Source organism: Rhineura floridana, chromosome 6 (assembly GCF_030035675.1).
Source record: "Rhineura floridana isolate rRhiFlo1 chromosome 6, rRhiFlo1.hap2, whole genome shotgun sequence".
Taxonomy (NCBI): Eukaryota; Metazoa; Chordata; class Lepidosauria; order Squamata; family Rhineuridae; genus Rhineura; species Rhineura floridana.
The window spans coordinates 89,835,971-89,861,725 of record NC_084485.1 but is presented as its reverse complement, the minus strand read 5'-3'; the positions used below and the strand labels follow the sequence as shown (position 1 = coordinate 89,861,725).

Genomic DNA, 25,755 nt, shown 5'->3' with positions numbered 1-25,755 from the left:
TCAGTGGGGACCGGGACCTGGTGCGAGATGTAAGTGTTGTTGAACCGATTGGGAGCAGTGACCACAGTGCTATTAAATTAAACGTACATGTAAATGGCCAATTGCCAAGAAAATCCAACACGGTCACATTTGACTTCAAAAGAGGAAACTTCACAAAAATGAGGGGATTGGTAAAAAGAAAGCTGAAAAACAAAGTCCAGAGGGTCACATCACTCGAAAATGCTTGGAAGTTGTTTAAAAACACTATATTAGAAGCTCAACTGGAGTGCATACCGCAGATCAGATAAGGTACCGCCAGGGCCAAGAAGATGCCAGCATGGTTAACGAGCAAAGTCAAGGAAGCTCTTAGAGGCAAAAAGTCTTCCTTCAGAAAATGGAAGTCTTGTCCGAATGAAGAAAATAAAAAAGAACACAAACTCTGGCAAAAGAAATGCAAGAAGACAATAAGGGATGCTAAAAAAGAATTTGAGGAGCACATTGCTAAGAACATAAAAACCAATAACAAAAAATTCTATAAATACATTCAAGGCAGGAGAGCATCTAGGGAGGCGATTGGACCCTTGGATGATAAGGGAGTCAAAGGTGTACTAAAGAACGATCAGGAGATTGCAGAGAAGCTAAATGAATTCTTTGCATCTCTCTTCACAGTGGAAGATATAGGGCAGATCGCTGAACCTGAACTAACATTTGCAGGAAGGGATTCTGAGGAACTGAGACAAATAGTGGTAACGAGAGAGGAAGTTCTAGGCTTAATGGACAATATAAAAACTGACAAATCACCAGGCCCGGATGGCATCCACCCGAGAGTTCTCAAAGAACTCAAATGTGAAATTGCTGATCCGCTAACTAAAATATGTAACTTGTCCCTCGGGTGCTCCTCCGTGCCTGAGGACTGGAAAGTGGCAAATGTAACGCCAATCTTCAAAAAGGGATCCAGAGGGGATCCCAGAAATTACAGGCCAGTTAGCTTAACTTCTGTCCCTGGAAAACTGGTAGAAAGTATTATTAAAGCTAGATTAACTAAGCACATAGAAGAACAAGCCTTGCTGAAGCAGAGCCAGCATGGCTTCTGCAAGGGAAAGTCCTGTCTCAGTAACCTATTAGAATTCTTTGAGAGTGTCAACAAGCATATAGATAGAGGTGATCCAGTGGACATAGTGTACTTAGACTTTCAAAAAGCGTTTGACAAGGTACCTCACCAAAGACTTCTGAGGAAGCTTAGCAGTCATGGAATAAGAGGAGAGGTCCTCTTGTGGATAAGGAATTGATTAAGAAGCAGAAAGCGGAGAGTAGGAATCAACGGACAGTTCTCCCAATGGAGGGCTGTAGAAAGTGGAGTCCCTCAAGGATCGGTATTGGGACCTGTACTTTTCAACTTGTTCATTAATGACCTAGAATTAGGAGTGAGCAGTGAAGTGGCCAAGTTTGCTGACGACACTAAATTGTTCAGGGTTGTTAAAACAAAAAGGGATTGTGAAGAGCTCCAAAAAGATCTCTCCAAACTGAGTGAATGGGCGGAAAAATGGCAAATGCAATTCAATATAAACAAGTGTAAAATTATGCATATTGGAGCAAAAAATCTGAATTTCACATATACGCTCATGGGGTCTGAACTGGCGGTGACCGACCTGGAGAGAGACCTTGGGGTTGTAGTGGACAGCACGATGAAAATGTCGACCCAGTGTGCGGCAGCTGTGAAAAAGGCAAATTCCATGCTAGGGATAATTAGGAAAGGTATTGAAAATAAAACAGCCGATATCATAATGCCGTTGTATAAATCTATGGTGCGGCCGCATTTGGAATACTGTGTACAGTTCTGGTCACCTCATCTCAAAAAGGATATTATAGAGTTGGAAAAGGTTCAGAAGAGGGCAACCAGAATGATCAAGGGGATGGAGCGACTCCCTTACGAGGAAAGGTTGCAGCATTTGGGGCTTTTTAGTTTAGAGAAAAGGTGGGTCAGAGGAGACATGAAAGAAGTGTATAAAATTATGCATGGCATTGAGAAAGTGGATAGAGAAAAGTTCTTCTCCCTCTCTCATAATACTAGAACTCGTGGACATTCAAAGAAGCTGAATGTTGGAAGATTCAGGACAGGCAAAAGGAAGTACTTCTTTACTCAGCCCATAGTTAAACTATGGAATTTGCTCCCACAAGATGCAGTAATGGCCACCAGCTTGGATGGCTTTAAAAGAAGATTAGACAAATTCATGGAGGACAGGGCTATCAATGGCTACTAGCCGTGATGGCTGTGCTGTGCCACCCTAGTCAGAGGCAGCATGCTTCTGAAAACCAGTTTCCGGAAGCCTCAGGAGGGGAGAGTGTTCTTGCACTCGGGTCCTGCTTGCGGGTTTCCCCCAGGCACCTGGTTGACCACTGTGAGAACAGGATGCTGGACTAGATGGGCCACTGGCCTGATCCAGCAGGCTCTTCTTATGTTCTTATGTTAAGAGAGGGCCTCATCCAGCCGGTCCCATTGGTTGGAGAGATCGTGCAAGGAGGTAAATAGATATTAATACAAATCGTAGGGTCAGCCCATAAACCCTTTATCCTAAGGGCCAACATAAAGGTTGGGAGTATTAGAGGAAGCTGAACAGGTGTCACTGCCATAGAACCAGAGACAAAACTAGTAAGACCCCCACTTGGACGGCCAATCTTGGAATACTTGGCTGCCGAGGTTGAAAAAGATATGTAACCAGGGAGGATCATTTTGTCTGGGGAAGTTGACCAGGTTTCCTGCAGACAAATGATCATAAAGTTGTTTAAATATTCTATAAAGTCAATGTCATGGCATTTGTTCACCCATCCGCTAATGTTCCAAGACAAGATAGTGATAGGTCATATAGAAGTGATATCGTTAAAGAGAGAAGACTGTACAATACAGCCATTCCGGGTTGATGGTCGGGGAAGGTGTTGTACTTGTGGGTTGATATTATTCCTAAAAGGGGCCAGGGAGTTGTTATGAGTAGATGAAGATCGGGGGTTCGGAGATGGGGGAGTCTCTATAGACCCCCTTTCCTCCAGGGCCAAAAAACACATTTTTGTCCAAAATCCGGGAGAGTCGATTTTTGCCCGTTTGGCCAGCTCATAAGAGAAAAAATTTTCAGAGGCTAAGCGGTCAAAAGATAGAATGGAGGAATCTTTTTCCGGGGTCCTCTGCTCTAGTTGTTGATAAAAAAGCTGGTGAAGGTGAGGAACTGTCTCCGAGTTAGACTTCACGTCCCCTAGGGTATTCGTATTAGCTACTTGTCCAAGAACTGGATTTTTGTAGAGTAGATCGTTAGTGGCAGAAAGTTTAGGACTCACTGTGGGTAAGTATGGTAAGGATCGATTCTTGAGTAGAATAAGATGAGTTTTCAGTTGTTCAAGGCGTTCTAATATCTCATTCTGGTTTGAAACCGGTAGAGAACTAAAGGTTTCTATAAGTAAAAGCTCTTCCGAGGTAAATAAATTAGGGGAGACCTGTGGGGGAGGAGGTAGATTTGATGGCGGGAGCCCTTTGGGAATCAGTGTCATGGAGGGGGAGGTAGAAGCAAAGGCTACGAGGGGTTCATGTGTCTGCAAAGGGTTAAACAGTAATGAGGGGGGAAATCTGGATTTGGTAGGGCTAATAATTAAAGGTTCTGGTAATATACTATTTTCAAAGTGTCTATGAATAGATATTCCCAAATCGACTAATAATGGTCTAATAGACAAAAACTTACGAGATATATCACAGGAGGAAAATTGAACTAATGCACGAGCCTTGTGGCCATTAAAGAATAAGTATTTGACATTAGATATATCAGTTATAGATAAGGGCAGTTTTGATCTAAATAAATTACAAAAATGATGAATCCGTGCTGGTTGAGAGAGTAGTCCAGGGGGCTTCGGAAAGTTATCGAATATTAGCTGAAAGGGATTCAGTACTAGGTTCCATTGGGCAACCTTGATGGAGGGATCCCCTTTAGGTCTTAATAATGCTTCAGCCCACGGATCTTGAGGAAGATCAATAAAGGGGTTTGCCTTCTTCTAGAAAGAGAGAGATAAATCAAGGGCATCTGAAGATAGAAAAGGGTGATCATTCGGCGATCTGTTGTGTTGTTCTGAAGAAGTGATATCATCATTAGGGGCATTCGCAGGAGTGTTTCTTGGCGCAATGATGCGATGTTGTAGCGGCTTTGGAGTTTTAGCTGTGTGAAGATGCTCATTTATTTTCTCAGTAGGCTCTGTAGTTGCAGTTCCCTCCAAGAGGGCAAAAAGTTTGTTAAAATTCATTTTTCTCCTGGGTAGATGTTTATGATTCTTCACATTGGCAGATTTCTTTTTCTTAGGTAGCAACGATGAGCAGTGATGTCGTTTAATTTTCCTAGATTTTACTCTGTGCTTGTCGTTTCCTGATGTCTCTTGATTGGTGTGAGGAGAAGCAGAAAGAGTATATGGCAGATGGGCCTCTGGCGGGTCCTGTTCATGGTTAGGAGATGAGTTAACTACCAAGGTTAGCAAACGGTTGGATTCAAGTATGGATAAGTTGATAGAATCTAAGTCCAAAGCAATCATAAAAAGACAGCCTAATAATGTAGGGCTAATTTCCTTGAGTGCTGCTGATACTTCGGGTGGCTTGCAAGATGGAGAAACTTCTACCCCCTCAAGAGGAGAGTCCGCTTTCGACGTTTCTTGACGGGTTGGCTTAGACGAGCTACGTGGAGACTTCGATATCGAGTTTGAGGCCATGCCGTTAAAAAAATGTGGCGGGGATTCCAACAGATTCAATGTAATATACTCAGGGTCATCCACTCCGGTATCCAAGGGTACGTTGCAGCTAAATTCGCCCGAAGTGGCAAGTCTCTTTCCAGATATAGATCCCGCTGTGGCCATTTCTTCTGCAAGAGTTAAAGCAGTTGGGGCATTTGTATTATAGTCACCATAATCTTTAAGGGGAAGATGTGAAATGGACCAATCATGATTCAACAGAGTATCAGGAGAGATGTTCTTTAGTAATTGCTCTGGTTTTAGAGAAGCCAAAAACTGAGTAATATGTTGCTGTTTCTTTAAGTTTATTGAAGGTTGCGGTGAGCAGTGAAAATCAGATAAGGAGTGAGAATGCGTCGAGACTGTGGATTTAGTTTTTTTTCTTTTTTCCCCCTTTTTCAGGATGTTTTGTTTAGTTTGTTTGTATTTCGAGGCCCGGGGAAGTGAGGAAGTTCCTAATGTTGTTCTTTGGCTTCTCGTTACTACCATTATAATTTAATGTTGGAAGTTTCCTTTAAAACTTTCTTTCTGTGCCAGGTCGTAGGAGACGTGACGAAGCAATTCAAAGGCAAAAAATAAGGTAATAGAGAAATAGTAAAACTAATGGAGTATAACTGCAAAAAGAAGGAAACAGATGGGCTGAATAATTACTGAAAAACGGTTAAATAACATATGAGGAAAATTTGACGTATCAAAAATAGTTAAAAGGACTAGTACCAGCCATTAACCGATAAAAAATATTTAGACTTCAAAGGCAGCAATAGAAAGAAAAGCTAAGACACAAGCTCATTAAATCACTGTGCAGGAACTGATTAAGAGCTAATAAAAAAAGGAAGAGCCAAGCACACTCATTAAGAACTTGAAAAAGGTTTAAAATCATAAGGAGATAGAGAAGCTACTGCTGGACCGACGCCATCTTAGGTGTAGTAATGCAGCTAATACTTGGATGTTCTGGTGGCAAAAAAGCTCCTTCAACTCAAAAGACAGAAATTTGACCCTTAGGTAAGGAAGGTAAATGTGACCTCTATTGCTGAAAGAACACACACCTGGCTGGTAGGATAGCAGCTGTAAAGGTTTCTTTACTTCTCCCAAAGTTTTCCAGCCTTGCTCATGGCAACTGAAATTGGTAAATGGCAATGGGTTATAAATAACTTCATCAATGGGGGATGGCAAGCCAGGGTCAATTAAGTTGTCCGCTACATACTACAAGTGGAAGAAGGACTGATTGTTCCAAATGTGCAATTATAAGGCTAGTAAAATTAAATAGTTGATCCAAGTGATAAGAGGCAACTGTAAGACCTTCTTACAGTTCCAAGTCTTTGGTAGTTAAGGTAGCCTGTAGCATGGTGCTCATCTTTTAATGGGGTGGCACAGGATTTATGTTTCTTGTGTTGAGGATTTTAGAAGTTTTGTATTGTACACTGTTTTTAATTTGGGTTTTTTAAATTAATTTTATCTGTTCGTATTTTATCTTGTCAAGTCAGCTTGAGAATCTTTTGTATAAAGTGACCAAAAAATGTAAGATAAACCATCAGACACAATTTTGGGGCAATCGGCTCTTTCCCAGATTGCCTTTTTTTAAATCATGTAATAATTATTCTAATGTGAAAACAGTAGTAGTGCTGTGTACTTTGGCAGATGCCAAGGTCAGATCTGTAAAGAAGTAAGAAGACTGGATTTTCAGTAGAACATTGATTAATGAAGGTACTGATCTCTGACTACAGTCATAGGCACACTTGCTTGAGAGTATGTTTTATTGAATATGAGTGGATCTACCTCAAAGCAAATATAGCTATGTGGTATGTATGATGTGGATATAAGTTTTATAAGTACTAATATGTGCTTTATATCTCTTTTTTCTATTATGTGCTTTGTTGCTACAGTCAGTGCAATTAAATAAATAGAAGTTTAAATTTGAGTTTGCTTTTAATAGCGCTACTTTCAAAGCCTTTTGCCATGATGTGTTGTCCTTGGGGCTGAAATTGTTTTTGTATCAAAACAGCAAATTGGGCTTATAGGGCTATAAAATATAGTCTGCCAAAGAAATTGGAAGCAGGGTCGGTAGGTGGGAAGTTTACATAATCTTTCAAAGTTGAATTTGGCTACTGGGCTTCACTTCTAAGCCTTATGTGTCTCTGGACTTTTTACGCAGAACTGTGTATGAATCTTCTGTTTTGATTTATGAGCTTGCCTACATAGATTGCTGATCAGATTTTATTCTCATTTAGTGCAACAGCAGCTAATTGTGAGAATGACAATGACTCTTTCATTATTCTAAAGCAGTTACTGAATTACAAAAAAGAGTCTTAAATTAAACTGAACTTCACTAAGTCAATTTTGCTATGGAAGTGATACATGCAATGCATCAGTGATAAATAACATTATTTTTTTTTTTGGCCTACTTCATGCTATGGGCACAGTTTTCTATGACTGGCATTTCTTTCTTTCCTTTTTTGTTTTTTAACCTTTCATACTCAAGTGTACTGGATGGTTGACCAATGAATTTTTTTCTATAGAACTGTTTTGACATTCTTAGTATTTTGTAAATATCAAAGAAAGGACAAAAACTGCAGTTTTATTGCATTAATATTAATAATCATTTATCTGCCAGAAAAACATTTAAATATCACTTGACATTTACAGAGAAAGATTAATGTTTAATTTGCTACAAACACTGAAATACATTGAAATAAAAGAAAGTGCTTCTGTGTTTGGTAGAATGAAATAACAGGAAAAGTACTCAGTTGAAAATAGCCTAATCATAAGGGAACTCTAAAATATTTTGGTGTCTTTCAAAATGTCAGTGTTTTAAAATTATATGGAGAAATGGGTGGGCAGAGGATCTCAGTAACCAGAAAACCATTTTGATTTTCAATAAAAGAATGAAAGATATCACATAATAATAGCAAAGAAGGTGCATAAGTATTCAACCCTCACACTTTAATATTTGGTAGAGCCACCTTTTGCTTCAATAACAGCTTTAAGTCTTTTGGGGTAGGTATGTACCAGCTTTGCGGACAGTGTCAGAGGGATTTTGGCCAATTCTTCTTGGCAGATTTGCTCCAGGTCGTTCAGGTTGGTTGGACGTTGCTTGTGGACCACAATTTTCAAAGAGTACCACAGATTCTCAATGGGATTGAGATCCGGACTTTGGCTGGGCCACTGCAGGACATTCACCTTTTTGTTCTTGAGCCACTCCAATGTTGCTTTGGCCTTGTGATTGGGATCACTGTCTTGCTGAAAAGTGAATGTCCTCCCAAGCTTCAGCGTTTTTAGTGGACTGAAGCAGGTTCTCTCGCCGTATTTCCTTGTAGTTTGCTCCACCCATTCTTCCTTCAATTTTAACAAGATGCCCAGTCCCTGCTGATGAGAAGCATCCCCACAGCATGATGCACTGTAGGGATGGTGTGTCTTGAGGCATGGGCAGTGTTAGGTTTGCACCACACATAGTGCTTTGAGGTTTAGCCAAAAAGCTCTATCTTGCTCTCATCTGACCAAAAACCTTTCCCCACATCACAGCTGGGGCACTCTCATGCTTTCTGGCAAACTCCAGACATGCTTTCAGATGGCCTTTTTGAGTAATGGCTTCTTTCTTGCCACCCTGCCATACAGGCCAGTGTTATGCAGAGCTCTTGATGTGGTTGACTGGTGCACCATTACTCCACTCCCAACCACTGAATTTTGTAGCTTATTCAAAGTGATTGTTGGCCTGTCTATGACTTCTCTCACAAGTCTCCTTGTTCGAGCGCTGAGTGTTGAGGAACGGCCTTTTGTTGGCAGTGCCTGGGTGGTGTGATGTAGCTTCCACTTCCTGATTATTGATCCAACTATGCTCACTGGGATATGCAAACACTTGGATATTATTTTGTACCCTTTTCCCAATCTATGCATTTGTATTACATTATCTCTCACTTCTGTAGAATGCTCTTTAGTCTTCATTTTTCTTCAGATCCACAGCCTGATCAATGATCCTTCAACAGTGGGGTTTTTATCCTGACAATGTGACAGCAACTTTAATGGTTCACAGGTGGAGGCCAATGGTAAGGTAATTGTGTCCTCGATAGGGCAATTTCTTTCATCTGTGTAAACTGGGAGCTTCCACAGCACAGGGGTTGAATATGTTAGGTAAAAACTAAAATTCTGAGCCGTCCTTTTACCTTACTCACCTCACTTCACCCTGGGAAGAGTGCGGAGCTGAGTCTGCATGAACCCGCTGCCAGAGACCCAGGAAACAAGACAGCAAAGTGTTGCCCCTTTTGCACATCAGTCGTGCGTACTGTTACAGCCTTGAGATAAGGATTGGTGCCAGAGTGCCTAAAACAACTAAGAACATCAAAACAAAAGGGCAGGAGACAGAGACCATACAGAACACATTCTTGTGGAGCAAAGGCTTTCATCCTTTTGACACATTTCTGCTAAAGCTCAATAAACATGTGAAGGTGTGGATTCAGCTTGCAACCTGAGCCAGGTTCTTTCCGGGATGAGAGATCAGGTTAGGGGCAAATAAACCGAAATAAATTTTATTTCAACCATAATTCATTTTAACCCAACAAATACTTATGCAAGCAACATGTTTCAGTTTTTTATGTTTTTTACAAACATTTCTCAACATAAACCCAATGTCATCTTACAATAACTGATTTTGAGTTCCATGGTTTCAAAATAAAATACCATACAGAACAAAATTGTAGTGTGCCATTTGTAATTCAGTAATATGAGCATATTGGTCAGGTGTCTGATTACTTTTGCAAGTCACTGTAATGTGGAAATGTGATCTATTATGTAAAGAAACCAGTCTAATTTAGCAAAGAGTGATGAAGAAAACCTTTCATTATAAACTGCTTGCTGGAACAGAGGACTTAGGTGCAAATGAAAAGGAGGAGTCTCTGAGGAGTCTGTTGTTGAGCCATCTCTGAATGATTTCATGAAATCCCATGGCTTTCAGTCCCACCTGATACTTTTACCCCCAGAATGTTCCTCCAATTAAACTCTGCATCCCCAGCTGCTGTCTGATATTTCTGCTTAGATATTTGATCGTTGTGCAAAGCTCACTATGTTCAACTCTTAACTTCTTACTTTCCTCCCAATCCCTCCTCTTTTTTTATACTCTCTGTATAGCTAGCATGGATTTTTCACATTCCTCCATATTAAATTGAAAATACTCCCATGCCATTCTGCTGCTTCCTATAAGCTCAGTTCTAAACAAAATCTAACAAAACTTATATTCCTGAACTCAAAAATGGTTGCTCAATAACCCTGTTAAATTTTCATGGCGATACACAAAACATTCAGAGAGAATCCAGAATTCAGAGTCTAAAACACGAGTAAAACAATCCAGACCCGTGTTGGACTTTTTTTCTGTTAGTGTTCTCCTAATTTGTTGAAATTAATTAAAAATCAGCCATGTTCACAGAGTACCTGTAATTCTATTACTGACCTTGCCCCGTGCTCTGACCTTCATCTTCTGCAGTTAAGAAGTTTTAAAAAAATGTCTGGCTGATTTTTAATTAAGAATATTAACATCAGAGTCTGTGATAATGCAGGCATGCTCTCTAAGAATATACTATCAGTGTTCTAAAATCCAGAATGTTTGGCTTGGCTAATCAGGGCCACACCCACACCAGACATTTATTCCACTTTAGACAGTCATGGCTTCCCCTAAAGAATACTGGGAAGTGTAGTTTGTGATGGGTGCTGAGAGGAGACTGCTATTCTCCTGACAGAGCTCCAGTTGCCACAGGGGTTTACCAGTCAGCCCCTCTTCTGGAAATTGCTGCTCTGTGAAGGGAAAAGGGCATCTCCTAACAACTCTGAGCATCCTTCACAAACTACACTTACCAGGATTCTTTGGGGGAAGCTGTTACTGTCTAAAGTGGAATAAATGTCTGATGAGGATGTGGCCAATGATAGCTTTGGTTTGAATTTGCGTGGAAGGCTACATGTGTCTACTGTAGAATTAAAAGGTGGGGGAAAACCCCAACATAATGATACTGTTAACAATGTCTTCCCCTCTGTGCAGTGCCCACCCACCCAATCTCCTCCCCTTCCTCCCCCTACCTTTCCTCCTCTCCTAACTGTCCCTCCCTTAGGTCAGTTTCACCTATCCTAAGCATGATTGCACAAAAGTAAATCCCACAAACTCAAAAAGCATACAAATGATCAAACATCTCCTCCCCCTCTCCTCCCCTCCCGCCCCTCTCCTCCCCTCCCCTCCCCTCCACTGAATTCAATAAGCATGCAAATGATTGAATCTGCCTCTTCCTTTCCTCTCCCCTCCCTCCCCTCCATCTCCCCTCTTTTTTCCCCTGCCCTTCCCACTGGTCTTGACCTCCCCTCTTCCCCTGTGGTTGTTTTTACCTATCCTAAGCATGATTGCAGGTGAGTAAATCCCACTGCACTCAATAAGCATGCAAATGATCAATGCATTCTCAGCAAACTTGCAGAGGATCCTATTTCTTACTCCCAAATTAAAAAGCAGAGAAATTCACTAATAGGCAAAAAAACCTTTAAGAATATACCTGTAGCCCACAGATATTTCTATCAAACTTTAAAAAGCAGGGAAATTGGGCAGCTCTAGTGAATTCACCAGCGGAGCAGGAGACCTGACCTCCTCTCTGAGATATTGTACTGCCCTACTTACAAGATCTGAACAAGGTGGTTCACGACAGATGGTATTGGCAGTCACTGATTCATACAGTCACCATAAGTCGTAATCGACTTGAAGGTACATAACAACAACAAATTTGTCAGAATGCAAACAGAATTTGGGTTAGTGTTTCACAGTCCAATCCACTTCCTGTGTAGCTTGGAAGACTTGGGTAACATGCTTGGCTTCAGCAGCCATCTACCATCTGTTCTGACCACCACAGATCAACTGAACTTCACCTGTCATGTAGCTTGCTCCTCCTAACCAATCATGAAAGAGTCTTTTTTTGCTTTGTGGAGCATCTGGTAAAAATGCCCCAAGTAATCAAGTTGCTCATAGCCTTTCTGGATGGGAACAGAAGCTGCTTGCATCCAAAAAGCTTCCTTCAGGAAAGGCATGAGATAGGAAAGAGAATGGTGCGAGGCATGCTGAATGTCGGGGAAAAGGGGTAGGTCCACCCAAGGGCCAAAAAGACAGAGAGATCGGGACAGAGCTGTGTAGGCAGCTGTACAGCTTTCTTGGGCTGAAGCCACAGCTTCTCTTCCATTCCAGCTAACAGTGGCCACTAGCCGTGATAGCTATGCTCGCTCTCCACTGTCAGAGGCAGTATGCTTCTGAATACCAGTTGCTGGAAACCACTCAGGTGCTGCTTTTGGGCTGCCCTTTAGGGGATCTGGTTGGCCTCTGTTAGAACAGGATGCTGGATTAGATGTGACATTGACCTGATCCATCAAGCTCTTCGTATGTACTTTCTCCCACTGCCAACTCTCCTCCCTCCCAATTTGGGGTTTATCTGCCCCTTCATTATAGAAATTGTGTGGAGAGACACCACCTTCTTTTTAAAAGTCTCTAATTTTAATTCTCGTCTTGAGGTGATTAAAAAGGTGGTTCTGTACCTCAGGATCAATAAAATAAGGCTGCAATTCTATACACATTTAACTGGGAATAAGTACTCTTGAACGCAGGCTTATTCTGAGTAGACATATATGGCCTTGTTTTTTAAATGTTAGATGATCATTAATATTGTTATTATCTCAGAGATTACCAGTGAGATCAACTCGTGATAACATTTTATACATCTGATAAAGTTAACTGTCATCCATTAAAGCTTTTGTCGTAATACACAATACATTTGTTGATCTTCAAGATGCCACAAGATATTTTTGCTGCAGCTGACTAACATGTCTATGCATCTGGAGAAAGTTTATAGTAATATACTATCTGTGGTACACAAAGTTACTTTTGTAATAGATGGAGCAGGCTTTCTACTGGTTCTGTTTGCTTGCACTTCAGAACTAAAGTATAAGTGTCTTTTTCCTAACTTTTCAACAAGAAAAAAAAAGCAGGTGTGCACAAATGAAACTAAAAATGCTACCTTGAGATCTTTGGGGCTGCACAATGGTGCTTACCAAAAAAAGATGGATGCAGAGAAAAAACATTGGAAATATTTGCTTTCTCTATAACACAGGTCTGTGAATGCCAACCTTTTACCCTTTCTTCTTTCAGTGTCTGTTTTTTGTATCTCACTTTGTGTGTGTGTGTTTGTGTGTGCACGTGCATGCACACACCCCTCCCACAGGCACATAAAAATGTAAAGTGCAATCCTGTACATCAGAAGTAAGTCCCATTGAGTTCTTGAGGCTTACTCCCAGATAAATGGATAGAAGATTGCATTTTAATAGGATTCCTATGTATGAAATTGTGTATATGATTGCTACCTAAATTGTAACTAAAGGTATTGACATCAGGTTCCATGTATTATTATTTTGCCCCATGGGAATCATGGAATCTCTGTCCAAATTACAACTTGATGATGTTGATAATGATAATACGAAAAACTAGGGGACTCTATCCATCCCTGTCCACTCTGTTCACCAACCCCCCATGCAACTCCCCTCCTCTCGCCAATCCGCTTGCCTCCTGTGTTCCCCTGCTGCCTCTGCCCTGACCTGGCTTTGCTCTTTGATGCTTCTGACAAACACTACCACCGTGCAGCGCACCTAGACTGCCCACAGGACTCTGGCTCTCTCTCCCAGGCTGCTGCCACCACTGCCCTATGGCACGCCCCTTGGAGAAACTCCACTACTGGGTAGGCTGCACACTAGCCTCCCACCTGCCACACATACACCACTCAAGGTGGGCATTGGCGGGCACTGCAAGTGGTGGGCAGTGGGTGAGTATTCATGATGCAATTTACAGTGCCATCCGTCTGTGGTTCTGTGAACTGTACAGTGTGGCACACCCATTTTTATGTATATATTAACGTGTTAGAGTGCTGTTCAGCTAATGTGTCCTGTCAGTGCAAGAATTACTGCTTACCTCCTCTCCTCTGACCCCCAAATGTCAAATCTGCTCCAGAGGGTTAGGGGAACCTCTAGAACAGATTTAGGGAGTGCGTTGGGGAACAGAGGAAGTCCCATTGTGCTAGCAGTAGTTCTTGTACTGACAGAAGGCTCAGCGCTAGGTTGGATGCAACCCTTAGAATTGTATATGAGCAGTAGGAGGAATGGAAGTTGGTGCAAGGAAAAGCTGTTGAGAAGGTAATTTTTCATTAGACCTTAGAGAAGCGATGGGTACTGTTGGGGAGCAAGGGAATCCTATTGACCAGGTTCCCAACCAAAGATTGCTTTTGAAGCCCAAAATTGACACATTGAAATACTAGAACAGGAAAGACCTAAAATATGTCATACATCCTAGAATTTGTTGTGTTCTCTGCTGATCCAAATGCCGCTCCACTATGGATATTCTGCCAATGAAAACTGGATTTAAGTGGATCTCTCTCTACCTCCTCAAATCTTTGAATCTAAACAAGGAGCCACCCTTCCATTCTTATTTTATTTATTTACTGACTGAATTAGTTCTAGACACATAGTGATCACAGGGCAGTTTCCAGCACATTATAAAAAACATATTAAATATGCATATGATTAAGAATAAAAATATTTTTTCATCCAACAGTAAAAATAATAGGAGCATAGAATAAGACCTGGAGCCTTGAACCATTTTCTCTAAAGGCCTGGGAAAGTAGTTGAGTCTCATCTTGGTGATCAGGAGTCCCGAGACCATAGTTGTCCTCCATGCCTCCAGAGAGAGAGAATCATGTAGGTGGGATGCCACAGTTTTAATTATGTATTAATTTTTTAAAAATGTACTGCTTAATATAGTAAAACTCTTTAAACAGTTTACGGAAGAACAGCCTGCTTTATCACCACACACTTACTGCATTTGGAACAACTGGGCCTTGCGATGCAGGTTCTGCGAAGGCTAACTTCTGTTTCCCTCCCCATTGTTGGGAGCATTGGTAGTGAGTCAGTTAGGCTTCTGTTGAGAAAACACACTGTGGAGATCCCCAGAAAGAGAACCAAAATTGGGTGTTCAGATGGATCTATGCCTTACAATATTGTGCTTTGATGAGACACTTGGCTATACTTGGTTCATAAGGATGTTTTGTGGCTTAAGAGCAACAGAAAGCTCAGGAGATACTCTGTGCTTCTCAAGAAGTATGAAGTTAGTGATGCACGTATCTGCATCCCTAAAGGGGTCAATGCCATGTACTTGCTTACACAGAAAAATCTTCCTCTTTACACACTCTTTCTGAAGAGCCTGTAAATGGTGAATATGATTTTTTAAAATGTTTCCCTCTCTTTATAAATATGCTGTCTGAAAAATTGTATTTGATTGTTTCTCACAATTTTATGTCTTTTTACATGACAAAAATAGTAAAAAATGAAATGTGTAAGATGGCATGCTGAGAACATATTTTTGAAGGGAAAAAGACTTTTTTGAGAAGGTTCTATTTTCAGTTCGAATATATCTGTACAACTGCTTGATATTCTCAGCTCAGGTTTGTTATCTGTACAGAGGCATTCAGCGGATTACCTATTCAACTATGCATATTAACATTCAATATATCTTAAAAGTGTATTTGAAAACATAGGTTAATTCTGTTTGGCTATCTTGGGCATGATTTCAAACTCCAAGCTCTCTAAATGATGTATATATTATGCAATTCTGCAGGTTTTTTCTCAGGTTATTTTTATTTAAGAGTTTTGTATAGACTGTTTGTTATTCTTCCATAACAAACCCCCAACATTGATGGATTGGTTGAAAAAAACTTGGGAGACAGTATTAATGATAAAAATGACTTATAACAGAAATGCGATGAATTATAACCATCAAAATAAATTTGTAGAGAAATGGGCTTTATTTATACAATTCTGGAATGATAAAGTGATAGATGAAATAGCTCCATTTAATTTATTTACCTCAATATAGGAAACTGTTGTATTCTATGATTACGCTTAAATATGAAGGGGTAAGAAGTTAACCTTAATAATTACCTATTATTACTTTTGTTCATTTCATATTTTGTTTTTGCTGTTGTTGTTGCTTTATTTTGTAGTGCTTTTATGTAATCAAATTGGAACATTTTGTACTTTTACTTTATCTTGAATAAAAAAAAATTAAAAAGAGTTTTGTATAGACTGAAATGCAGCTGCAAGCGTATTAATGATTTTTGATTGCCATCTTGTCCAGATTTTTATTGTTCAAATGAAGAATAGTATTTTGAGGCCTGGCAGTATGTTGATGAAAACAGAGGAGTACTCCATACATTTCTTTTGAAAAACTATTAAGATTGTCTTGGCTATTTCTATTCACGAGTATTTTAAAGAATGGGTTTATTGAGAGCTTTCAGTTAAAGTTTAATTCTTTTTCTTCTGTTCACCATGGTGCTCACTTTTCTCTATTTAGTCCAACAAGAATTATGTCCCTACAAGCAAGGCACACAATATCCAAATGTTCTAGGTGCAAAAGAGGGCATCTGACCTTTTGGTATTAAGCTGTGACAGGTGCAAGCCATTTTTGTCCAAATGTTGTTAATTTGCATGTGCAAATTTATCTCCTGAAATCTGTATTCTGTATAGTCACCACAGGAGAATTGATCGTCATCATGAATAGTGTAATGGACAGCTGAGAGAGATAATTACTGATATTTCAACACATTCATGCTTGTAAGTTGGTTTTTTGAATGCAGTTCTGTTTTCATTGCTTGTCAGGGAAGCTGAAGTTAGTTATTCATTGCTGGACAAAAAAAGTGTCTGTAAAAGTTCATGCACAAGGAATAGCACGTTGTTACAAATTAGTTTCTTTTACCATTTCTGGCAAACTCATTACAAAGTAATCGTGGCCTGTGTTGAAGTGCAGTTCCTCTGGGACCAATAACTGTAAATAAGCAGGGCTGCAAGCTGGCTGATAAGTTGTTGTTCTGAAGATAACAGTCCTTTTTAGCAGTGTGTTTGACCTTTTTCCTTTATATTGCCTGAGGCTTCTCTAAGACCCTCAAGGTCTATTTTTCATCTTAAAATTCTCTGTAGAAAAGCAGTGTGTGGTATAAGAAGATTTTAGGATTGCTTAACATATTTGTGTTTTCTTGTATTTTTATTAAAATTGTTGGAATGCTTAAAAACTCCAGCCTAGCATTTACTTGAACATGATTTCTTTTGTCCTAAAATACAATCTTTCTTATTGATCTAGCATGAGCTGTTTTAATATTTTATTAAGAGTTAAGTTCATACCAGAGGCTAAATAAAACTGTGATAATATCTATCTATCTATCTATCTATCTATCTATCTATCTATCTATCTATCTATCTATCTATCTATCTATCTATCTATCTATCTATCTATCTAATATATTTCTAGGGGCATTCATCTTTAGAATTTATAGTGTTTACATTTTAAATATGTTACAGAACATTATTCTTATGTAACAGTTAAGGATGCATGACGAATTTGTTCTTCGTGAATTGTAATATGAACTGAAATGCATGCTATAGGATAAAATAAATCTAGAAATGGAAACTTTGTGAGAAGTATTCAAAATATATATTTAGATACATACATTTTTGCAGCTTTTTTTCAAAAAAATAGCAGATGTCTGCAGGAACAGGACATAAAAGACTTTTGAATGAACAGTGAGAAGGTCACTCAGTCTGTCTATCCTTGCAGGATGCTTATAACAGGAGATGGTTGAGTGATAAGAGAATCAGCGCTACTGATTTGAGGGTCTTTTTAAAAAAGCTATGTTATAGAAGTGGAAAACGTTTTTTCACCAGAAAATGTTTACCCTTGCAAAGAAAAGCCTCAAATGCCTATGGTTTGCTCATATCTTTCTAGAAGATTGAACAGAGCTTTTGCATATTTATCTAAAAGCATTAACAATTCATTCCACTGAAGACTCAGTGTTTGTTCCCTTGAAGGCTGGCAAAGGAACTATTTTCTACTAGTTTTTAGATGTGTTCAGAACACATTTTGCCAACAAGCAGCCCAATGTTGCTTGGATTGAAATGTGTGTCAACTTTACTGTTGACAATGATTTGTATTGTGCAATAAACGTATCATTCTGTACAAAAATCTGAATTCTCCTCACTCTGTTTTCCAGTAGTATGATGGGAATGCATCTCTGGTGCTCTTTTTCCATCAGGAGTGATTGTCGTCTGTTGGAGCAGCATTTACCAATGTTCTAAGCTTGTAGGGTTGGAGGACAGGCCTAGTCCAGCACATGATCCATTTCATTAGTAGGCTAGGCTCAGATAGTGAGTGGCTGAAGGGCACTCAATGAACTTCATGGCTGATCAAGGATTTGAGAATAAAAGTCTGCAGTTTTGGACTTTCCTTGGAATATTGCTGTGTGGGGGCCATAATTATGAACTGCTGCACTTCAGAATTTATTAGTATGCCACTGCCAGTTCTCATGTAACCAAATTAGCAAAATTTACAGGGGGATATTGTTTTTATTATTTGTATACTTTAAGGCTGAAATCCTAAACACGCTTACAAGGAAGTGAGCCCATTGAACATAATGGAGTTTTCTTCTGAGTAAGCATGCATAGGATTGAATTGTACTATACCTTTTCTGGGTATTAGTGCACAGTCCTATGCACATCTCCTTGGGAGTAAGTCCCAACTTAGTGGATCTTACTTTTAAGTAAACATGCATAACATTGTGCTATAAATTATTAAATGAATCTGTTATGACAAAACAGTCCATTATTTCCTCAACTATATTATAAACATAAGGAATAAAATGTTAATCAGTTGCTGTTTAATAGTTCTTAATATATTTCATTGAAAATACCTATTACATCCTGGTGCTTGGTGCCATTCTTTTACAGTTCTATTAAAATTAAACAGTGGCATGAAGATTAAAACATATTTTTAAAAATCCAAATAATATGCTAAACAAAACACTATTTCATTTAAAAGCTGTTTTATAATTTCATGTCACAAACTGTGAATTAATGTCTGTGATCCTTACAGATAATTAACCTAGAGGTTTTTGGCCACGTTACTGCCACCAACAGAATGGTTCTTTATTATTGATGATTTTGCTGAACTTTATTTTGAATGAATTTACCCAACTTACAATGTTCAGATGTATTACAAATTAATTGCCGTTTCCCTCAGAGGTGCTTCTACTGCTCAGAATGTAAAACAAGATTCTGCATATGTACAGAATGTGCTTTTAATTTGTCTATTTTGTGTCCAAGTCTTCGACAGTAATAATAGGTCAGGTGAAGCTAAGCACCAAAGGAGGTTTTTATGGCTATAGGAAAATGAGTCAATTCAGGAAATCCATTGGGAAGCTTTGCAGGCCAAGTATGCTTTAGCTTATGTGAAGATGGACTTATGTATTTATTTATTACCTTTTTAGCTGATATGACATCAAAGCTTTCCTCCCACAAGTCTCAGTGTTAAAAAGTATCTAACTTTTTCAAATCGTCTCCAATAATGCTTGGAATTGCTGACCTAATTCTAACTCAGACTGTGGGGAGTTATCCACTGCAATTTATTACGAGACATTCTGAAAACACATAGCAGTTTATTATTTTTATTATTACTTTAAATTTTTTACTAGCTGTCACAAAGAGATGGTTCCCAAAGGAGCTATGATTTCACATTTTGTTCTGTCTGTGGCATGTCCAGCCAAGGGAGGTACATACCGTTTGTTCAACAGCGTAGGTCAGAAATAACTCCGTCTTTTGTTCTTCTAAACTACCTAGGCTGAGTCTTTCATATTCAAATCCAAGCGAAAGAGAACTAGATTGCTGCAGAAAGGCTGTCCTGAGCAAGACATTGTGAATGCCAGAATGTTAACTGGATTTACAGGGAACATATCACCCCTGTGCTTTATTGACTCTACTGGCTCCCAATTTGTTTCCGGGCCCAATTTAAAGTGCTGGTTCTAACCTTTAAAGCCCTAAATGACTTTGGACCAGTGTACTTGAGGGACTGTTTATGCCCATATGTACCTGCCCGTGATTTAAGATTGGCTGCCCCTGGTCTCCTCTGCGTGCCTGGAATGAAAGATGTCAGACTGGCAGGCACACAGGAGAGAGTCTTTTCAGCTGTGGCCCCCAAGCTCTGCAATATCCTATCCCAAGAAGCCCGCTCTGCTACCTCCCTGATGGTTTTCCGAAAACTTCTGAAAACCATCCTGTTTTGGAGAGTCATTGGGAGGGACTGAAGGTAGAGTAACTGATTTTCCCCCTTTTTAGTTTTGACCTCTTAGTCTTTTAATATCACTCCTCTATATTTCTTACTTGTATTTTATGGTTTTTTCTGTTTTAATGTTTTTGTGATTTTATTGTGAGCCACCCTGAGTGTAGGGTAGAAGGGCAGGATAGAAATATTGTAAATAAATAAAATGTCCTTACATCGTAAATGGCTCATGTGTATTAAAATGAAAGGTAGATACACATTTATTATAGAAATAAATCTGCCCACACAAACATAGTGGAGGCTGGTGGCTCCGATGTCAGTGGGGGCTGTGAATCTGCTCCAGGTTTTAGTCTGAGCTGTCAAGGAGCTGTCCAAGGTGCTGCCCCACTGACATTGGAGCAATCAGCCTCTGCTGTGGCCAGCCGATGTGGATTAGGATTTCCTACATAACTTTATTTTGGTAGAATATTATTTCTGTAAGAGAGACATTGCTAATCAAAGGGCTTTGATCCATAACATTACATTCTGTTTTATAATGTTTTAAGGTAACCTTGGACGTGTGGATCATATTACTGAATTTGAGTATGATCTGTTCATCAGACCAGATACGTGTAATCCTCGTTTTCGAGTCTGGTTCAACTTCACAGTTGAAAATGTGAAAGAATCTCAGGTAAGTACAATTTAAATGAGAATATACTTTTGCTTGAGAACTAGACATGTTCTGAATATTTAGGTAGCTGTTCATTTCTGGCTGCGCTGTAGCTGAATTAGAGAAAGTCTGTACTATACTGTTGCTGTTTAACCAGGTTGTGCACATTAATTTGACAAGCCACTGGGAGTACAGGCTTTATGATCTATTTTAAGTTGGTTGGTTCTAATCCGTCCAGCTCTACTTTAGTATTTGCTTCATTGATTTGGAGTGGTCAAAGTCCGTCTAATGTATGGTTAGTTGTGTCTCCTTCTTGTATACTACAAACAGGCCTAGAGGGATACTTATTTATTTATTAAATGACACACATCACTTTTCTGTCAGACCATGAAAGGGAGTTTACATTTTATAATCATGACATACAATTAAGGCTTTCTAAACAACAACAGTAACAACAAAACCCTCTATGTAAGAACTTTCTCATTCCTATCGACACTTGGTGGCATCCAGAAATGACCTTCTGCAAACGGAAGGACTGTTTTCATTTGTAGGAAGGACTCCAATTGAGCAGAGAATCCTGCTAGAGGAAGGGTTTTTTTGCAGATTTCTCCCTGCATTTCTCAGCACCATCTCCCATGCTGTTCTGAAAAGACTCTTGAAAAGCAGATGAAGGAGTCAGCTAAAAGCACCTACTTCCCTCCAGCAGAGTGTAACATGAGTGGAACTCTACTCACCTTATGTCTAAATTTAACCCAGTGATACTACTTTGGCTGTATAGTGGTTTGCCTGTTGGCAGTGGACAACATTCTATGTGTTAGGGATGACACCTCCCACTGGATTGACAGGCAGGGTCCAGAATCCTTTGCATCCTCTCCAGGAGGAGGAGGAGTCCCGCCCTCCATTCTGGCCCTGTGTGGTCAATTACAGCTGAGTTCCTTTAGACTTCTAATAACTCTTGAGTTACATTTGTCTTGTGAGTTTGTTTCTATCCTTTTTTTCCTTTGGCGTGAATTTTTTTATTCCTTCCTTGTTCTTTTTTGCCTTATTTCTGTATTTGCATGACTGCACACAGGGAAGGAATTTTGGGGAAGACTCATTTCTCCCTTCTTTGTTGGTATTTTTCTTCAACTTTCTGCAATTTTGGCCTTGTTGTGGGCTTGGGAATTTGGGAACAGAGACTTGATTGTGAGAACCCTATGGAGTCCATGGTGGCTGCTGGGATCCACCCCATGCTTCTTTGGCCAGCTTTTGACTTCCAGGGTCCTCCCTGTGCTTCTTCGGGTAGCATTTGACTGCTGTGAGCAGTTTCTGCGACTGCAGGACTGCTGTCTCCTTCATGGCTGAGACTGCGCTTTTTACAAAGTACTGGGGCTTCCCCATTCTGCATTTTGGGCTATTTTTGAAGTGGGAGCACTGTTTCCCTGGATGGCTTTGGCCGTTCCATTCATTAGTGCTCTAGGCTGGTTCTGACCATCTTACTATTAAGCCCACAACTTAAAGGTGGTTGAGAGAGTATAGCATAAAAAAGGTGGGAGCGCCGTTTTGTTCTGAGTGGTTGTGGCTGTTTCTATTGGGAGTGCTCTCAGCGATTACGGCTGCTTGATTGGGGGTACTGCCATTCACAGTAGCCTTATTTAGGGGATAGGTAACTACTTCAACCCCTCTGGTCCCAAGCTGATTTGCCCGTTTTCCTCCTTAATCCTCAGTATTGGCTTTATAGCATTGCCTGCCAGCTAACACTCCAGTTCAGTAAGTCAGCAGCTGCCAGAGAATGTTGTGGCAGGCTTCTTCTTTTCTGTCTGAGTGCGCCTCAGTGAATTCCTGCCTTTTGGGGTGTTTTTACAATAGCAGGAGAACCTTTCTTAGTAATGTCTTGTCCAGCCAGCAATTCTGTCTGTCAGCATGTTTGTGACAGGGAGGGGAACATTTTTTGATGGATGTCTTCCACTCTTCCAGTGTTCACAGTGTGGGGGCTAGCACTGGCTTTTTTCAATCAGAGGCTGTGTCTTTCTCTCAGAAGGCGACTTTGTGAAGTTGTAGGGCTCCCTGAGGGCGGCTGGCATCTCTAAGAAATCTGGGGCTGGCCACATGCAAGGCCACAGTTCTAGGCGCAGATACTAGTTCCGTCTAATCATCACAGGACAGCTGAGTAAGACATTATTCCAGGAGATGTGTGAAACAGAGATCTCTCTCAAATAGCAGTTCTATGGGCTCTCCTTCCTTCCCCTCTGGGCTGTTCCTGGAGTTCTTCTCATGTCATTATGAAGCCTGCTAAGGAACTTGCTAGGGAGGTGGTTGGGGTTGATAATACATTTGCCGCCAACAGTTCCTGTTGGTCTAATTTACCTTTGTTCCTGTCTTATTGGCTGATGTCAGGTCCCTTTACCCAGAGTCTGTCTGCTGGAGCAAAGAGTGCTAATCCATCAAGTCTGAAAAATACAGTCTGAACCCACTACAGGGAGCAAAGCCTCTCCTTTTCCTTGTATTCCTTCTAGCCCTGATATGTCAGAGGTTATGGTCAAGGTGTGGGGCTATGATATGTGTATTTCCTCACTCTAGAGGGGTGAAATGTCATGTCAGAATCAGATTGTTTCTCTTTGAAGAGCTAGCTCTGTTCCCCAAGATCTGCAGCTCAGGGGAGTGTTTTCAGGCTAACAGCAGAAAACCTTGTTGGCTCCTCTATAGGGCCACAATCTGTAAATAAATAAATAGGAATCCCTCTACAGATTTTTCTTGAGCATTCAAAAGAGTTTTTCTCTAGGAGAAGGCCCTGTAATCCAGTATGGGAAAGCTTTTACAGGGCAGTTGGCTCTTATAGTTTGAAATAAAGCTATAGTTTGAAATAAAAAAGATTCTACTTCATGAGTCCATGAGGAGTTTGAGGCCTTCCCCTAGAGGATGTTTGTGCATTACCCTTGTGGATGAAATTGAAAGGTGGGCTTGTCCTTTTTCTAGTTTCAGGAGGCTTCACTTGAGCCATTGAAAATGGTTGCCTCTATTCTTTGCTGCTCCTGGAATATGCACCTTCAGAAGAGCTTAACTTCCTGTACGGTTTGTGTAATCTGGTCATGGCTTGCTCATGAAGGTACACACAACCACACCTACTCTCTTTTTTGTTGCCCACTTCTTCATTTATTACATGGAATGTATGCTTTAAATATAAACTGGAACAGTTTCAGAGGAGGGCAACAAGGATGATCAGGGGACTGGAAGGAAACAAAGCCCTGTGAGGAGAGACTGAAAGAACTGGGCATGTTTAGCCTGGAGAAGAGAAGACTGAGGGGAGATATGATAGCACTCTTCAAGTACATGAAAGGTTGCCACACACAGGAGGGCCTGGGTCTCTTCCCAATCGTTCCAGAGTGCAGGACACGGAATAGTGGGCTCAAGTTGCAGGAAGCCAGATTTCAACTGAACATCAGGAAAAACGTCCTAATCATTAGAGCCATACGACAATGGAATCAATTACCTAGAGAGGTAGTGGGCTCTCCGACACTGGAGGCGTTCAAGAGGCAGCTGGACAGCCATCTGTCAGGAATGCTTTGATTTGGATTCCTGCATTGAGCAGGTGGTTGGACTTGATGGCCTTATAGGCCCCTTCCAACTCTACTATTCTATGAAATAAAATTTCTTTGTTCCTTTCTTCAGCAGATAGTCCCTTTGGAAAGTGTTGAAGATATTTTTTAATAGAATTATGAACATGCAGATATTGCTTTCTTATTGTCTAATTAAGATAAAATAAACTTCAAGCCTTCTAGTTTACGTATCAGAATGGATAGTGCTGTGCAGGTCTCTATGTCATGTCAAGGTTCTGCCAGCACACAGAAGTTTGGAAAGCTTTGTTTAGCTGGATAAGCTCCTTTCTCAGAGTTTCGGCTGAGGCCAGAACATTCTGCTGTATTGCTAACTAATGTTACTGGTTTCCATTAGGCATGTTCGTTCTTGTCTGATCACAGGATACGACCTGGCTGTCTCAGGTGACATCAGCTATAGAGCAGGACATGTTGAGCCATAACTTAGTTTGGTGATTGTGGCTTATCTCCCAGTCCTTGCAGCTGTTTCTCTGTCCGTTTTGAGATCCCATTCCAGTAAAGGTGAGAATTCAGGTGTATGGGGGAGCTACCATAGAAGTTGATTTCTCTCCAGTTAGTGGAGTGAGTGAGAGGGAGGAGCTGGAGAGGCTGATCTTGACCACACATGCTAGCACATTCAGTTGGGGTGTCTTTCTCATCCTGGTAGTCACCCTGGGGATGACTGCCTAGTGTTCCACATAATTTGCTTGGGCTTGAAATCCTTGGTTTTGGATGTTCAAGGTGCTCATCTGCTTATTCAAGGTTTTAAACACTTTCTTGCCTCAAGGTGTGTCTTTAGCAATTCGCAGCCCAGGCCTGCCTGTTCTCCTGGTGCCCCTGTTATGGAACTGACCTGGCAGCTCTGGAGGTTAGGATAAGCTGGGTTTTTTTCTCCAGGAGGGGGTGCACAGGGGACTGAGCTGCAGCACCGTTAGAATGTGGCCTGTTGTTTGAAGCAGTGTTCTAGCCAGTTTGGGTGGTCCACACTTGTCTTCTCATCTTATCAACAAACATTACATGGAAGATTTATTTATTTATTTATTTATTTTGTATATTTGCATGCCGCTTTTCATCACCAGGTGACCTCAAAGCAACTTCCATAGCAAGAACAAAATAATATGATAAAAACAATTCAGAAATAATAAAAACGACAACAGTATCAATAAATAATACCACAAAATATCATAAAACAGGCTGAAATGTCAAATCAGCCGAGTCTGAAAAATCTATCTATCTATCTATATATATATGGAGAGAGAGAGAGAGAGAACAAATATAGAGTCCCATCATTGCATCCCATCAAGATTTGGCTTTCTTTGTTCTCCAGGTTGTGCACAGTTTCCAACATGGGATTTGAATTGGGTCCTCATCATTCTGTTGGGGCCTCAGTTCAAGTTGGTGGTCACTTGTTCAGTAACTGTCTGTTTCTTGAAATGCTATTTTTAGTGGCTATTTTGTACACCATAAGGGTGTCGGAGTTAGAGGCCATGTCTCCTGCTCCACGCTTCGTGTTTGTGCATCCTAATAATGTCTCTCTTTTCCCTTTGTGAATCAGCATCCAACATATTCAACAGGAGAAAGAGGTCTCACAGAACCTATTTATCGGATACCTATGTGAAAACTCCTCCTTCATCTCCCTCTCCCTCCAGGAAGCC

The 25,755-nt window shown here is 40.4% G+C and overlaps 1 protein-coding gene across 2 annotated transcripts in view; it reads left to right on the top strand.

Moving 5' to 3' along the window:
* Positions 1–25,755, top strand: part of BEND5 (BEN domain containing 5) — a 1,596,389-nt gene that overhangs the window by 107,138 nt on the left and 1,463,496 nt on the right. For both annotated transcript variants that reach the window (XM_061632932.1, XM_061632930.1), the window contains one exon: positions 20,425–20,549. In XM_061632932.1, the coding sequence (XP_061488916.1) occupies positions 20,425–20,549 (125 nt within the window). The remainder of the gene's footprint in view (positions 1–20,424; positions 20,550–25,755) is intronic.